Raw genomic sequence first — 17,684 nt, 5'->3', positions numbered from 1 at the left:
GGCATATTTTGACTTTGTCTGTGTACAAGTGCTAATAAAATGCTGTATCTTGTAAGGGAGGAAGTTAGAAGATGGAGGCAATCTGTTAAAACCTCTTGTGTGACTTAGACTTTTGTCACAACTCTGTCGCACCGGTGGGCAGAGCTTCATCTGCAAGTGTTATGGCCTATGAACTAAAACTTTCTGAAGCTTTTTGAAAAGATTGTTCTGTTATTTCCTTTGCCTTTCATCTAAATTTAGTTGCTGCTTGATCAATTACTTTTCAAAAGCTTCTATTTGCTGGTAATGTCTTTCACCATGTAGGTCATGAACCACAAAACTATGTTTGAGATGTGGCCATTATTCTGCGATTAATGTTCGGCATGAAGCTGGACTGTTAAAACTTTCATCATGGTCTGTTTCAAAGCAGTGTTTACTGAATACTGAATTGCTGCAGATTGCAAAGCTGAACTTGATTTTAATAGTTTCTGTAGTGACAATAACATCCAGTGGGGGGCCTTGGAACTTCAGTGAGTGTGGAGCACTGAACCTCCATGTCCATATTTAGAGAGAGAGTGACACAGAAAGAATGTGTGTGAGGGAAACGGGACAGAGAGAGAAAGACAAACAGGGAAAGAAATGAAAAAGGCTTGCCAAAAAGGGAGGGTGAAAGGAAGAGGACAGTAATTAAAATTAAAGAGAAAAGAAAAAAAATGTGGGGGGAAGGGAGATGGGTTGGGTGGGTAAAGTTCCTCAAACCAAGGTCCAGACAACTTCTCATCAGGGTGATAATATTAAACCACTGCATGATTGAAAAAAAAGTCATATTCTCAATCTGATATTATTTCCTCTGTGGGAATTTATGTATATATTTTTTTTGTTTCTGTGAATGAGAAGATTTAGGGAAGCCTTGCCGAGGATGATTGAGGGATATGGATGAAAATGAGTCCACATCAGAAGGTCTCAAACGGCAGTGACCTTCAATCTACCAGAAGTGGACCAGTGACCAGGCCTGTGGATGAAAAGGTGAATTTATTATTTATGTATGTGTGTGTGTGTGTAAATTCAGCAACTGATTTACGAAAGGTGTCCTTGATTGGACCTCAAATTGAGGTTAAGTGAGCAGTACTTGAGACATTTTTATTAACATGCTTAGTGGTAGTGCATGATTTAGCTCATATTATCTGCTGATCTTCACACTACTGGTGGTGAGTTGTATCCAGATATGAAAGCCTCTACATAAAGTAAATATAGCCTCTGTTCTGGTTCCTTGAAGTAATTGCTGCATATTGCAAAGTGAAGTTTTTCTAATAGGCTGCCCAGTAATTTATGTGTTATCACAAAAAAATTCCGGTCTGTTACTAATAGTATTTCTGGGCCAGTAATGGGATTAATTTGGTGAAAGCTGTTCATTGAGATTTTAATAAGTTTTTGAGGACAGAGCAATGATGCTGAAGGAATATTTACTGTATATATATATATATATATATATATATATATATATATATATATATATATGCCTGTTTGTGCGTGGTATTTACTTTGGCTCTTTACTGGAGGTTCTTTTTTATTTGATAAAATAAAATGAAACTGAAAGGCCAGTTAATTTGGTCAGGCTGAGCGGAGGAGGAAGAGGAAGATGACGAGGGAACAGGACAAAATTAATATGCCATCTAGATTACAGTGTGTAAAGTCAGAGGTGTTTATGAGGGGGAGTGCATGGCTGACTTTGATGGCTGCAAACACATACACACACGATTAATGCAATGCATTACGTGGACACTCAAGAGCATTCAGTCTTTAGAAAAAAACTTTTCTGCCTTTCTTGGTATTGCAGTATATTTCCATCAAATACTGAATGGATTCCACTTAAGCCCAGGTGCATAATTACATGTATCTGTGAGCATAATATCTGGATTTCCTGGAATGTGGTTAAATATTTTTTATCTTATTGGATTTATTTTTCTAAAGTAGAAATGTTTAAATGTTTTCTAAATGGTGTTGTTGGTTAGGTTTGAGGTTAATGCTATTCTTTCTTTGTTGTTGCTGGCATGATGTGATGTTGATGATGAGGGAATAAAGTTTAATTTAGGTTTGTAGAGTAAACTTTGCACTTTTTGAATTAAGCCTCCTCTGCATTTATTTGAGCATCTGCTTTTCAGTTTGTGGTTTATGATGTGATGTCTACAAGGCTTGTTTTTAGCACATGGTTTTATGTTTTCAGGGTATCCACTTTGCTAATGAATTTAAAATAATTTCATTTTAAGCATTTTAATTTTTGGATTTTAAAAAGAGTTTTGCAAGAGTTTCAAGATAGAAGGTACATACCTTAAGATTTGCACAGTTTCTTAACCACTCCTTGTAAATACTGGTTTTACATTGAGATAATGTTACCTACAGTCGCTCAGTGGGGTTTGTAGCAAGTAGTTTTCTTAGTTATAATAGTTTTAAGAGCATCTGCTCATCTGCAGTGTGTCTCCACACGTTCCCTGCCACAACTAGAATGCATTGATGAAATCTTCATTGATTCTATTAGGATCCTTTTGAATTCATTCAAAATTGTGAAAGAACTTCTGTTGGCAATTCAGAATGGAATATTTTAAAATGCCCACCAGAATAATAGACTGATTGTTGATGGTTGCAATAGAGGGTAGCAATATTTACTAATTACCGTAAAGTCATATTTGTTTTAGTTTTATCTTCATTAATTAATACTTTAGTTGCTGCTGATATATATGAGTTTGATGACTGTATGTGTATGACCAGCCTGGTGCTAAAAAGTACAATTTAGATGTATTTCAACATTTAAAACGTACAGATCGCTATGTATTTTTAGCTGAAAAACGTTAAACATTTACGTATCTTTTATAATATTAAGATATTCATATCAGGGCATTTTTATCATTTTTTTAATAAGTAATTAGATTTTTAGACCCCTTAACCTTCCCCCAAACCTTAACCTACACATTTTATAGTGAATATAAAAGGATATAAAACACAATTAACCAAAATATGCTGGAAAAGAACATTTTTTTGTAACAATATAATATATTTATAGTCGCTAATCCCACTCCTACCTCTAAACCTAAACATAACTATTTCTGTACAGTATAAGAAAAACAGACAGATAAAAGCAATTACAATAATTTATTTATTGAAAAAGTGTCAAAAGCAGTACAAAAAGTTATCCAAATGACAATGCATTGCAGCCATCATCCTGTCTGGTGGAATACAGTAGGTCTGTGTGAGCCAGAGCAGAATTTGTGTTGCTATTCGCTGAAAATATCCAGATTATTTTCCAGATCCACTCCGTACAGGCGCATCTCAATAAATTAGAATGTCATGGAAAAGTTCATTTCAGTAATTCAACTTAAGTTGTGAAACTCATGTATTAAATAAATTCAGTGCACACAGACTGAAGTAGTTTCATTCTTTGGTTCTTTTAATTGTGATGATTTTGACTCGCATTTAACAAAAAACCCACCAATTGTGGCAGAGGCTCAACAAATTAGAATACTTCATAAGACCAATGAAAAAAATTTTTTAGTGAATTGTTGGCCTTCTGGAAAGTATGTTCATTTACTGTACATGTACTCAATACTTGGTAGGGGCTCCTTTTGCTTTAATTACTGCCTCAATTCAGTGTTGCATTGAGGTGATCAGTTTGTGGCACTGCTGAGGTGGTATGGAAGACCAGGTTTTTTTGACAGTGGCCTAGAGCTCTTCTGCATTTTTGTCTCTCATTTTCCTCTTGACAGTACCCCACAGATTTTCTATGGGGTTCAGGTCTGGTGAGTTTGCTGGCCAGTCAAGCACACCAACACCATGGTCATTTAACCAACTTTTGGTGCTTTTGGCAGTGTGGGCAGGTGCCAAATCCTGCTGGGAAATGAAATCAGCATCTTTAAAAAGCTGGTCAGCAGAAGCATGAAGTGCTCCAAAATTTCATGGTAAATGGGTGCAATGACTTTGGTTTTCAAAAAACACAATGAACCAACAGAAGCAGATGACATTGCACCCCAAATCATTACAGACTGTGGAAACTGAACACTGGACTTCAAGCTTCTTGGGCTAAATGCTCTTAAAACTATTATAACTAAAAAAAATACTGGCTACAAACCCCATTGAGAGACTGTAACATTATTTCAATGTAAAACCAGTATTTACAAGGAGTGGTTAAGAAACTGTGCAAATCTTAAGGTATGTACCTTCTATCCTGAAACTCTTGCAAAACTCTTTTTAAAATCCAAAAATTAAAATGCTTAAAATGAAATTATTTTAAATTCATTAGGAAAGTGGATACCCTGACAACACAAAACCATGTGCTAAAAACAAGCCTTGTAGACATCACATCATAAACCACAAACTGAAAAGCAGATGCTCAACTAAATGTTAACATGCTTGGATACAGCACTCTGTGAACAGCCAGCTTCTTTGGCAATGAATGTTTGTGTCTTACCCTCCTCATGAAGGGTGTCAATGATTGTCTGGTGGACAACTGTCAGATCAGCAGTCTTCCCAATGATTGTGTAGCCTAGTGAACCAAACTGAGAGACCATTTTAAAGGCTCAGTTTTAAGTTGATTAGCTGATTGGAATGTCACAATATTCTAATTTGATGAGATTTTGAGAATTAGTTTTAGTTTTTAGTTTTAGTTAGTTTTAGTTGAATGTGAGCCAAAATCATCACATTTAAAAGAACCAAAGACTTAAACTACTTCAGTCTGTGTGCAATGAATTTATTTAATACACAAGTTTCACAATTTGAGTTGAATTACTTAAATTATCTTTTCCATGACATTATAATTTATTGAGATGCACCTGTAAAAATGAAGGTGCACTTGCATCATTTAAAATACCTCGCCACAGAAACACGGCATGTCGCAACCAGTGGCAAATATAAGCGAGAGCCAATGAGCTTTTGATTATCCTGATGTAAAAGCTGTCGTTTGAAGTGGTAACAATTGAACTTGTAAAGAGCTTAGAGTGCATCAGTCAGCATGGCCTTTGGGTCTTGTTTAACATTATGTAGGCCTATTCTTGGAAACAAGCTGGCAACAGAAATCACACAGCAAAATGAAATGTTATTACTTCATATTAAGTAATTGAGTAAACAGTTTAATAATGCAATTGAAAACAAGGTAAAACAAACTAAATAAAGCTAAAGCACAAAATAATAAATAACTAATAATAAAATTAATGCCAAGATTTCAATATTTATAAGGATACATTTTTAGGTGTCGCCAATATGTCAGTTTTGTATATTTAAATGCTGAAAAAAGTAAGTATTTTTACATTTAGATGCTGAAAATATGTCAGTATTGTACGTTTTAGTGCCTGTAAAAACTTAAGTGAATGTATGTTTTATAGAACCACATTTGATGTAAAATACATGCGAATTATCATGAGATCACTTTACAGCATAACTGTGTGTTTTTAATTTTTAGAAAATGAAGTCCACAATCCCAAGAAGAAAAACCGCTGTAATTAAAGCTTTCAGCAAAACCAGACAAAGGTACATGCAAACACACACATATCACATCTCATTATTCTTTCCCTGTGCAACTGGTTTTTCTTCTTCACCCTTTAATTGAATCCAAGCGTAAAATCTAAATGCCTCTTTTGGCCTTTTATTCCTCACTAAATGACTGATCCATATGTGTGTCAGAGCTTCCCTCAATCAAACATAATCACTTGCTTGGCACTTCTTAATTGCAGGACTCTATCAAACAGAACTTAATAGCACAAAGTTCACGGAATCAAAGATATTTCAGACTTTGTGAAAACTGGCTACATTAAAATGAAAAAAGAAAAAGTCTAATACTGTGTGTGTCTATGGGCATGTCTGGTCAGTACGATTCAAGAAAAAATGCTGTTTAAAGCATATATTGAGTAGTCTATTCTTGCATGTGCTTGCATGATACATTTTCTTGTAAAGCGAATGTGCTAAGATGATAGAGCTGTTGGCAGAGAATATATTACATTTATTTAGGCAAACTGACAAATAGTTCCCTTTCAGTCGGTCACTCTCGACGTCATGTTGGTGACCGACAAATTGGGATTTCGCTAAGAGAGACCAATCTACTTAGAGTTTAAACTAATTTAAATTGGCATGCGATAATTGCATCCAGCTGCTGCTGATCATAGTGTGAGCATAAAAATGCAACAGGTACAACGTATACCAGCTTTTTGCTTCGGAGCCGAGTACCAAACTGCTTTGTGTGTGATGAGTTCAGCGTGCTCTAGGGAGCTTCTTGTGTTGGCGGACAACGCCTCAGCGGTGGTCGTTCCTTTGTCAAGTGGGTTGCCCACTTCAGGCTGCACTACCTCCTGTTGTGCTGCAAACGACCATTTCTCCTGTGTGTCTCAGCATCTAAAAGAGCATTTCCCTGAAAGAGCCTATTTCACTAAACCAGTTCGTTTTGGATGCGGTCGTTTCCTTGGTGCCGGGTGATGGTCACGATCGCTGCTTCAAGTGTCTGGGCATTAAACACACTGATGTGGCGTTCACAGATGAGCTATGCTTTCCTGGGCTGCAGAGAGGGTATTTATAAGTAGAGCATTTTAAAGTTTAATTTGCACTTTCAATTTTACATAATACACAACATTATTAATCTAAAGGGATGTTGGTTACACATGCGGGATGCCTCTTGTCATTTTTTTTTTAACACCATCTCCCCTCATCCAACCTCAATTGCAGCCCTGGGGACAGCACGTTTTTCTCAGGTACTCTTAAACCACATCTGACTGAAGTGTCAACAGCTTTCATGCATGTCTTTTAAAATAAAATCTTGCATCAGCATTAAGAATAAGGTTTTTTTTTTAATGTCATTTCTTTGGCCGTACACTCTGCGACTCACTCAGACGGTCTTGGGTCGAGACCCACCAGTTGAGAAACACTGGGCTAGAAGACACACTCTGCCTTATAAAGGCAGGAATGCAACAACAGACACACGCACGTAACAAGAAAGCTGGCAACGTGCGTCATTCACATTACAAGCAAGAAGAGAGAGAGGCAAGATGCCAAGGCAAAATTATCACTAAATACAACAGAAAGAAAAAAAAATCTATTTTTATTATATTAACTTATTTGTATCTAGTGTCTGAAATCTGTTTGGAATCTGACTTTTCGGAAAAAGCATAGATAAATTAGAAATACTTGAATAATGAAATTTGCTGTTGCTGCAATCAACACATCATTCAAATTAAATTAGCTTGAGATTCATGAGAATGATAATATGTTCCAGGCTGAATCATAGCGTTTATGAAGTATAGTATGCAGCATCTGAAGAAATGTTTGTCATGAAGTTGACAGGCTGCAGGTTATAGTTATATGAGAAAACTGCGGCAACAAAAACAGGCATCCAGGGAAAAAAAATTGTGTTTGGTTGGAGTGTTAAAACTGACTTATTGTTTACTCCACTAATGTAATATTCAGCTTGTTGTCATGGCAATGAAGTATGCAGGTTTCATGAAGATATTTCAACCTTCAGTGAAAATTGTTTCTTATCGGTCAACATCAAAAAAATTTACTAAATGTGTAATTGACAATTGAAAATTGACACACCCCTTAACCTGCATCATTGTCGTATGTAATCAAGGATGCTTGTTCTACGACAAGAGTGACTGGTAACTGTCTTTTTTTGCGAAATATCTTTGCAAAGTTTATAATCTAACCTTGAGAATATGAAAACCTATAACTGCATTTCATGAGTATCATGACCTATGATCAGAATATGTTAGGACTCATGTACAGATGTCATTTCATGTAAAATGGTGTACTGCTGTTTATGCATTAGTAAATCAAGCCAGTGACTAAACTTCACACTGTTCCTGTTTGTAATGTGAAAACCATCTGTTCTCTATATTATGATTATTTCATAAACAAAAGTGTTCAAAGATTGCTCTTTTTATAATCAGTGGATATCTTTTCAAGATAATATGGCAACTTTTGACATTTCTGTATGAAAATAAATGGCTAATGTGATATTAACCTGTTCACTCTTCTGCAGTGATGATTATGGGGCATGTAATGTATCCCAAAATGCAGTGCTGTTGATGGAAGCTCACGTTCACCTTACCATCGGCTTGCAGTCAAGAGAGAGACTTCTGCTGCTTTTCTCAGATTCGCTTATCATCACCAAAACTAAGTATGTTCAAATTTCAATGAGTGTGAATACGTGTAAAATGTAAGACATCTGTCTCTCTAAGAGTGCATGTGTATGCAACGTGTGCATTACATGTTACAGGTCTCTGTATCTAAAGCTGAAGGCTCGTGTTAGCCTCTCAGACATATGGCTGGCATCCTGTGTTCATTACATCACAGACAGGAAGCTCACCTCCAAGAACTCATTTGTGATTGGCTGGCCGACTACCAACTATGTCGTCACTTACAGGTAGTCTTTAAAAAACGAATGATGTAAACATCTGAGATCTTGGCAAACCAAACCAATCTGATATGGTCACTGAAAGTCATTCAGACAAATAGCTCTGAAAGTTCTAAACTGTTTGTGAGTTTGAGATGAAACAGCCCTTCTTAAAAAAAAGAACTATTATGCAGTGGAAGGTAAGAAATAATAGATGTGTTAATGCTTTAGGCACTTCCAGTGTGCTGAGATCCACCCACTCAGCTGCTACTGACTTGATCTTAAAACACTGCATGATAAGGTGCTCATGTTAAATTCTCATGTGAAGTTCAGATTATCTGGTATAAATGCATTCTCTTACAAGCTCAGCTCGGCCTTCTGTCCTTCACAGTGCTGATTCGACTCCTTATTAACCTATTTTTAAGTCTTATAGTCGTATTGTTGTAGAAACAAAGATAGGTCAAAAACCTTGAAATGGGAAGCACACGGTATACTGCAAATTACAGGATACATTTTTCTTTTTTGACTGAGTATGATATTAGTTATTTAATGTCACAAAGACAGTGCAGTGAGGACCTTTTCATGTTAGTTACATATTTTTTTTTAAATAACACTGTACACCTGTCATTGTGTGTTCATCATGAAACTAATGTGAAAAATATCAGAAATGAAAAGTGCAAGATTTAGAAGGTCTCAATTGCATTTGTCTTACAGTGACCTCTAAGGCCCATAATATAAGGTTTTAAGCTTCTCAAAAGGAAGTCGCAACAAAATTCAGTGGGATCATCTGCATCTGTGGTCCTCACGGTTTGTTTTAAAGCTAGCATTCGTATTAAATCTAGAATTCGATTGATGTGTAAACAACAAGTTGTTTTGTTTTGTGTAATATACAATATTACACACATTTTTGTTATGCATTTCATATGAAGTTTAAATAAGTTTCTTAGGTATGAATAGTAGATACATTAGGTAAATGTGACTGCTGTGTCCACAGATAAAACGGTAAATTACATTGTCATTCATTGCTCCTTTTTCCAAGTGTGGTCCAAGCCACAGTATATTATATGAGACACATACTTTTCTGCATTTATTTTGTTAAATAAAAAAGATCTAATGTTATATGGAACACACGCCTAACCTACATAGGTCTAAGATTGGATCAATTATTGAAATGAGTCACAAGCTCAAGACTACAAACCTATATCACATGCAAACCACACACAATAGAACTCAATGTCATTTTCAGATGCATCTGTCTGAAAATCTACTTAGCATGTAAATGTCAAGCCCTTTGTGAACGGAAAATTGAAATGAAATCTAACATTCTGTATCTCTCTCTCTCTCTATTCACCTGTCCTTCCAAACCTAAGCTCATCAGAAACAAAGGAGAGATGGTTACATGCTCTTCAGTGGTAAGGAAACAAAACACAAATCAAAAGCTCACATCAACTTCATATAATATATCATAATACAAGTTTTCTTTCTAAACTTTTTTTTTTTTTTGTTAAAGGTCAATTTTCTTGACTTTTCCATGCCTTTGTATTGGTGTCTAGCTTTCTTATTTGTTTGTAATAATGTTTCACTCTTCAGGCATACCTGCAGAGCCAGGCAAAAAGTCTTGCCAAATGCCATTCTTCTCTACGTCCTGCTGATTTGCCATCCAGATGACACCAGCTCAGCGGTACACAAATGCTTTTTTAGTTTAATTTGGACTTGAGCTACTCCCTGTCCTCTGGGAACTGAATTCATATCTCTGTTTATAAGTGGAAGTTATTTGTACTCTAGCCTGAAGCTTTTCATTGTGATTTAATGGTCAATGTTGTTGTTTGTTTACGTTCTATAGGCTGTTAAGACCGTTGCTGTGGCAGTGGACGTGAGCACAACTGCAGAAAATGTGGTTCAGTACATAAAGCAGCAGTGCAAACTATTGGTAAGTGATCCTTAAGAGTTTCTTGTTGAGAGTGAAGTGTAATACAAACTATTTATCCTCTTTAAAGCATTACTGTGTACAAGGGAGTGGTCCAAATGAGAGAGACGTGATTTTTCTTTGCACCCAATATCAACTTGTATCTTGGTGGATATGAATACCTACCCATTTGAGTCAATGTGCTTCTATAATTTTGTGCACATCATTCTGTTGCTTTGACCACTTACCCTACATTGTGCCAAGTTTGTCCACTGGCATTTCCTGTGTTCAATAACAGCCACTTCCTCTTTCCGGTCTCTTTCCAAAACGTAATGGCCATTTCCTGTGTGCAGGGTGAAGTCTCAGACTACCAGTTGTGTGTAAACTATGAAAAAGAAGAGGAAACATACCCCCTTATTGGTGATTACACACACACACACACACACACACACACACACGTTAACTTAATCTAAACGGGGACATTGCACAGATGTCTATTGTTTTTATACAGACTTTTTTATATTAGTCAATTTTTTTTAATTAATTAATTAATTATTTCTTTTATTAATTATTATTATTATTTATTTATGTTTTTTTACAAATGATGAGTTTTTGAAAGATTCTTTCAGGTTTGCCCATACAGGGTGTATATAGTACTTTATCACAACACACTCTTCAGGAGCTAAAACTAGTATTATGCATCTTTATTACCAGGGTAAAACAGATGGGAGCACACTGAATTTACATATTTCATTTACAGTCTGTTAGATTTCACATAAAATTGAGATTTAGGGAGTACATAAAGCATGATTTTCCTCAAATATTTCCAAATGTTGGTTGAACTCCTCTGAGTGATGTTGCTGATGATTCAGCCTAAAGTATGTGTCTTTAAAAATTCTGTGCTATGATGAAACTTTTCGCTTAATGGTAGCTCTGTGATGAAAGACCCAGCATAATAGAAGAAGAAAAAAGCAGTCTGTCGGAAAATAAAGCAGCCTGCAGGACTGCAGATCATATGTATGCAAGTAAGGTTTATTGTATGAGACAACAGGATATGAGCATTTTAGTATCAGATAACAAAATCCAAAACTCAATTTATCTTCAAATCTCTCTATGACTGCCTGTTTCTCTCTCTATATTGTGGGACAACCTCAGGATAATTCTCTCCAAATGCCAGCCGCAAACATTCACAAACGCATACAAGCTAATCTTCACTGTCTAAATTAATCCAAAGTCTTATTTAGATTTCCAGTAGAAAGGTTGCATACTAATCCTTAGGTACTATGGGATTTTTATATAGATTTTATACTAGTGACAAATAAGGTCAAAAAATGATTAGGTTTTTTTTGTGTGTGTGTTTTGTTTTTTGTTTGTTTTTGTTTTTAACAAAAGCATATACAGAATGAAATATGTTAGCAATAAACACAATAATATGCTTTTTGGCCCTTGCATTGTTCTTTGTAAATGAAATTTCCTGCAATATAAAACACCAATTTACTTTCTCTTCCTGTCAAATTTTTTTTTCTCTTCTAGGCCACGAGTTACCATTTTTCATCCTGCATCACTCCCTGAGAAGTCAGCAAGATCAACTGCACATGCCCAGTGAGCCCCTGCAGGAAGCCTTTAGTTCTGGCCAGCAGACAGAAGCTACTCCCAAGACCCCTCACTTCACCCTAAAAAACAGAACACACTCTCCTAGAGGTGAGTGCATTTGTCACTAACAGAAAACTTTATTGTAGAATAATGGAATTAACATGGATTTAAAATGTGTTAAATTGACCTGTGAATACTATACTCTTATTGGTAGCCTAAATATTTCATATTAGATGAGGCAGGGGACATATGGATTTTTGTGATTGATGAACGGCTGAGTTCTGCAGGCACAGATTCAGTGTATAACAGTAGTGAGAGGTTCCTGAGCACTAAATCAATATAATAGGCTGATTGCTATATATATATACACACACACACACACACACACACACACACACACACACACACACATACACACACACACTTGTATTTACAATACATTCATATCCCATGTCATTCTAAAACTCCGACAATTCAAACTCCAACAATTGTTATATTTTATATATTTCAGCTGCTCTCTGGCATTTTCGCAGGTCAGTGAATTGATTGGTTTTCATAATGTGTTTTTTTTTTTTGCTAAAATAATTGCTGGGAAGCCATATTATAATTATAATTATTGTTAAACCTTTTCATCAATTGTTTCCTATTTCAAAATACATTAAAGCGTATTTTATGTTCTGTGAGAATATCCCCACTCACAACAGGTCATCTTGTGTGTTAAATGAAATTTTCACTGAAGGAAAAAGTGACTTCTTTGTCTCCTGTAAGTGATGATGACTGGACAAAAGTGCACTGGGAGCTGCCATTTAAACTCAAATTACTCCAGTGCTCATGGCCAGAGTCTAATATGCTTGAATATTTACCCTGACAGTCTGTGTCCTGTTCCTCATAAAGCATGCAGATCCCAGTGGCAGAAAGGATGTTCATGTCCTGAACTGTTTATAGTATAGTCTAAGGTGTAGTCATGGAAGAGAACACCAGCACAATATTGTACAGCACCAGGTTTACAATATCTTGACAGACCTGTTTACACAGCAGGCAAACTGGAATGTGTCCACCTCCAATTCTTGTTTCCCAGGACACTCTTTCCATGATCAAAGTTATGTGAGAAGGTTGTTGATCCAGGTGGTTGTGGATGTCTTATGACCTGTGCTTATAGCTGACTGCATTTTAATCTTAAAAAAAATAAATGAATTCTAATTAATTCAACATGTACCTACATCCTGTGCTCTTGTCCATTAGCTCTGAATGTCCATCGGGGTTCATTTTGGCAAGCCAATAATTATGAGCAATTAGAGTTGTCAAATGATGAGTTAAGGTCAGGAAAGTGTCAAATCCGTCAGTATCTATGCTGTATGTATATTGTGTTTTTGAACGGACTCTTCTCTGTTATCTGTTTTGATCTATCACTTTGAAGCATAAAGATATTTACATAATTGTGAGAGGAATTTGACATTTCTTTGAAAATACCACAAGCTTTAATGCAACTTTAGTCCATCCTATAAAGGCAGTTATTTGTATAAAGTTACTAGAGTACTTCTAAACATGATTATGCACATAAAAGCAATGGCCTTTTCTCTTCTGTGAATGTCACAAACTTTTTTCTCAGAACAGATTTTTTATGGCCTAACAAATGAACAATGTCCTGACAAGATGCAATTACTGTTACAGCTATGCAAATGCTCCAGTTCTTTTCTCTTTTGCAATTACATGAGTGTCCAATCATTGTAATGAACCTTTGAATACAATCATAGATTTTTGCAATGCTGTTAAGGACATTTCAGTGTTCATTAACACATCAGCTACAGTTTCACCATTTCACTGCATTTTTCACCATAGTCAACGTGTAATTTAGTTATTCATTTTCCAGCACTAAATTATTAAGTAAATAATGCTTATTATATTACCTCTGATACTACCAATAAGCCATTTGGATTCCTCTCACATCTCATCATATTACACTTGATTGTACATAATAGTGCCAGCATGGGTCAGTTATAATAATAGAGGCCTTGCATTCAGAACTAGACAAAGAGCTTTAAGAGGACCATTCAGAATAATCACACAGGATTCAGCCTGTTCTGATCTCTTCTACACTTGAGAGTGACTCACTCATGCCCTCCTTATCCCTCTACACACACCATTACACTGCAGGGAAATGAAGGACATCAGAGCATGTGATCAGACTAAATAGATGAGACATGAGACACTTAGGGGCCGTTTACACGACAACATTTTCAGTGTAAACACCCAAAGCGGGAATCTTTGAAAACGCTGACTTAATGAGTGTGTGTGTGTAGTACGAGTTAGATATGTTGATATGCACAGTACGTGTCGATTTTTATGGTAAGCGCTAACAAACATACACAAAAATTGTGTGAATTTACTTTACCAATATTACAACCAACAGCAGAGACACATCATATAATGGGGGTGGTGTTGGCGCAGTGGATAAGACACACGTCTTTGGTGTGAGAGACCCGGGTTCGAATCCACTGTGAGACACCAATGTGTCCCTGAGCAAGACACTTAACCCCTAGCTGCTCCAGAGGCGTGCGACCTCTGACATACATAGCAATTGTAAGTCGCTTTGGATAAAAGCGTCTGCTAAATGAATAAATGTAAATGTAAATGTAAATATAATCATCACTTACCTACAGGTACTGTTTACTAACAAGATGACAGCGCCAACTACTGGCCTGGCATACATAATACAGTGTTTTGGCCATTTTTGCAGATGTGTGTAAACGCGAATCATTTTGAAAACAATGTCGTATATATGTGAAACTTTTTAAAAATGCAAGGGAAACATTTTTCAGTTTTTGACTACATCATTGACGTGTAAATGTAGTCTTAGTGACACTAAAATGCTGAAAGAAAAAAATTTACTTGAAAGAGTGTGCATCTTTTCTTTCTTTCTTTCTTTCTTTCTTTTTTTACTCAAACATAAAATAAAGTAGATGCAACCACCATTTGTCAAAATAAACAAACTGGAATTAGCAGAACAGTAGCCTTCCAAATAATGAATTTGCCAATTGTGCTTCATTGACAGGTGCTTTGCAGAAACATAAAAGGAAAAGGTCTCTGATTGATTGGGCTCTGAGGAGGGGACACTTTAACCAATCCGATGGCCAATCTGACCCACAAACTGCCTCTCACAAGCTATTCGGCCAGCCTCTTTCCTCAATTTGTCCTGATGGAAACCTGCCCAAGTCAGTAATGGTAAGATTCCACTGGCTCTGGATCTGTTTGTTTCACTATATTTTGTCAAGTTGGGTTTTAATGTCCATGGGCGCTCATCAAGTACTGTAACCTTAGTGTCTTAGTGAATGTGGCATGAATGAGGAGTGCTCATGGACAATAAAAACCAACATGACAGAATAAAAATATAACTATATAAATTAAATAATTAATAGTAGTAGTATATTTATAATAATAGTATTGTTGCACTTTATTTATTTTGTATTTTTAAATAAAATAATAAACAAAATAATAAATAGAGTGTGATAATACTATTATATTTTAAAATAAAAATGAGTATTTAAATAAAAATACATTTTCATTTTTATTAAATGTTTGTTTTTATATGAAGATTCATTATTTTCAAACCTAAAATCTACAAGCTTTTACTTTGGCAGGTTGTCGGCAATGAAAGTCAGTTCCCTATCGAGCATTCTGTCTACATTGTGAGAATCGCTATGGGAACTCCTCCCCTTCTCCAGTTTCCTGAAACATTATAGGATAACGCCATTTCAATATACTGTCCAATTGTCGCTACTTATCCAAAATGCATGCAATTACAGACAAGCTAGCGGGCAGTTTAAATGCGGCGAGAGCAAGAATTGCCTCAATCTTCTCCTTCACGCTGTCATTGTCGAAGACGCACCAGAAGATACTACAACTTTTAAAAAAAAAATTTGTATTAGGATTTATTTATTGAATTTTCAAAACAACATCAAGTAATAAAATTAACTAAAAAACTAAATCAGGTAAAATAATAAAAATAATGTGTTTATTTTTTTCTAATTTAATAAAAAATAAACCATTTTTATCCACAGAGTGTGAGAGGGGACGTGAAGACCTTTCCAATGCAATAGAATACAAGGTCATCCTAAAAAAGTGAGAAAAGCTACCAGCTCAATGAAATGGGATGGCAATGACAAGGCAAGACTCCAAACAATCCAATTAGTGTAGAGGGAGAAAATGTAAAAGATTTGGTAGCTGAAAGTGAGTCAAAAAACACTCATAAAAAAGAGACAGAGCAGCCCAAGTCCAGAACATGTGGGCTAAATTAGCTGGTTCTAGATGACACTTGTCACAACATGGATCAATATTTGGAAACATAAGGCTAATTTACTTTTGGACCAGTGTCATTTGTAGACTCCTTTACACTGTAAACCCCCATGGGAAGAGATTAAATATGAACACGTTTTAAAACCAAATGCCATGTCTCTGCATCTATCTCAATGTTAAGATTCCTACCCCAGGTAATCTGGAGACAACCAGAAGCCAGGGGGTGACATGCAAATAAAGTACTGTATGATGTAAAGATCAAAAGCTCTACTTTGATATGGATTTGGATTGAAAATACTATCAACAACGGTGGAGGGTGGGCTCATGGGGAACCCGGGAAAATGCTTACGGACAGAGTCCCAGAATTGCAAATATCTAAAAAAAAAAAATGGGACCATGGCAATTAAAAACTTCAAATCAAATGTTCAAATGAAGCGAATGTTATTGCCTGAATTGACACCAGATCTTCAGACAGTTCTTAACTATAACATTATTGGAAATTTTAAGGTGATAAAGAGAGAGGAAGACAGAGAAGAGACATAAGTGCAGAATTATCACATGCAGCCTCCTCAATCCTTAACCAGAGTGGGGGCTGATCATTAGAAAAACACCAAAATAACATATTTCTGACATTTGCAGCCCAATAATAAAACAAGAAGGTGGGTAGTGCTAAACCACCCAACTCTTTGTTTTTTTTGGTAAGATGCCTTTTCGTATACTGGGAGCATTCAAAATCCAGATAAATAGAAAACTAGAGCTATCCAAATAGTGAAACGCTTGGGAATAATAACTGGTTTGCATTGAAAGAGATATAAAAATTTAGGCAGAATGTTAATTTTTAACAACTTATCTTACCTGCTAGGGAATGAAGCAATAAAGACCAATGCTGAAAATCAGATGCTACAACTTCTTCACCTCATCCGATGGCACCTTCTATTGAATTTGTGTTGGCCGCATTGACCCAGTGGACCCACACGCTGAGACTATGTTTTCTGAGTCTGACTGCGTGCTCTGCGCAGACTTTATGGCATGTGTTTGAGGACTTGGAGTAGCAATGCTTGTGCCCTTGATGTAGGGGTGTAACGATTCACTCGTTTTCTCGATGCCTCGATTACAAACCCTGACGATTCATATGCATCGATCTTGAAACATGATTTTTGAATCGTGAATTGCCGATCTCAGACAGTAATCGATTCAAAACGCTAAGAATCGAATGAATTGCAATTTCTATAGCGATTCAATGCTTTCAAAATATATACAGATGGATGTAAGTGTCTAAATCATATGCACAGTTCCATTGAATGATAAATGTGTTGATGAACAATGCTGATGAACCGAATGTATGAAGAAAACTGTTAAAATAACCACAGCATTAATGACGACCTTGAAATAAGAGCACGAGGTTTATCTGAAAATCAGATGCATGAAAGTAGCGTTTTAGCAAACAGACATCGGGTGCATTTTCTCTCAGAATCATTCACTGATGGAGAGGAAAAGTTAAATAGCTACTATTTTATTCTGTGAAAATTAGATGAAGATGTTTTCACA

General features: G+C 36.0%; 1 protein-coding gene across 1 annotated transcript in view; it reads left to right on the top strand.

Moving 5' to 3' along the window:
- The first annotated feature begins 721 nt into the window (after nucleotides 1-721).
- Nucleotides 722-17,684, top strand: part of arhgap20b (Rho GTPase activating protein 20b) — a 34,207-nt gene continuing 17,244 nt past the window's right edge. Inside the window, exons 1-11 of the mRNA XM_059548526.1 lie at nucleotides 722-764; nucleotides 877-1,005; nucleotides 5,426-5,493; nucleotides 7,991-8,128; nucleotides 8,228-8,374; nucleotides 9,715-9,756; nucleotides 9,935-10,025; nucleotides 10,197-10,274; nucleotides 10,604-10,670; nucleotides 11,784-11,951; nucleotides 14,896-15,065. Coding sequence (XP_059404509.1) covers nucleotides 916-1,005; nucleotides 5,426-5,493; nucleotides 7,991-8,128; nucleotides 8,228-8,374; nucleotides 9,715-9,756; nucleotides 9,935-10,025; nucleotides 10,197-10,274; nucleotides 10,604-10,670; nucleotides 11,784-11,951; nucleotides 14,896-15,065 — 1,059 coding nt within the window. The 5' untranslated portion in view covers nucleotides 722-764; nucleotides 877-915. The remainder of the gene's footprint in view (nucleotides 765-876; nucleotides 1,006-5,425; nucleotides 5,494-7,990; nucleotides 8,129-8,227; nucleotides 8,375-9,714; nucleotides 9,757-9,934; nucleotides 10,026-10,196; nucleotides 10,275-10,603; nucleotides 10,671-11,783; nucleotides 11,952-14,895; nucleotides 15,066-17,684) is intronic.

This window comes from Carassius carassius, chromosome 4 (genome assembly GCF_963082965.1).
Source record: "Carassius carassius chromosome 4, fCarCar2.1, whole genome shotgun sequence".
Classification (NCBI taxonomy): Eukaryota; Metazoa; Chordata; class Actinopteri; order Cypriniformes; family Cyprinidae; genus Carassius; species Carassius carassius.
The sequence above is the reverse complement of the archived record's forward strand: the minus strand, read 5'-3'. Positions and strand labels throughout refer to the sequence as shown.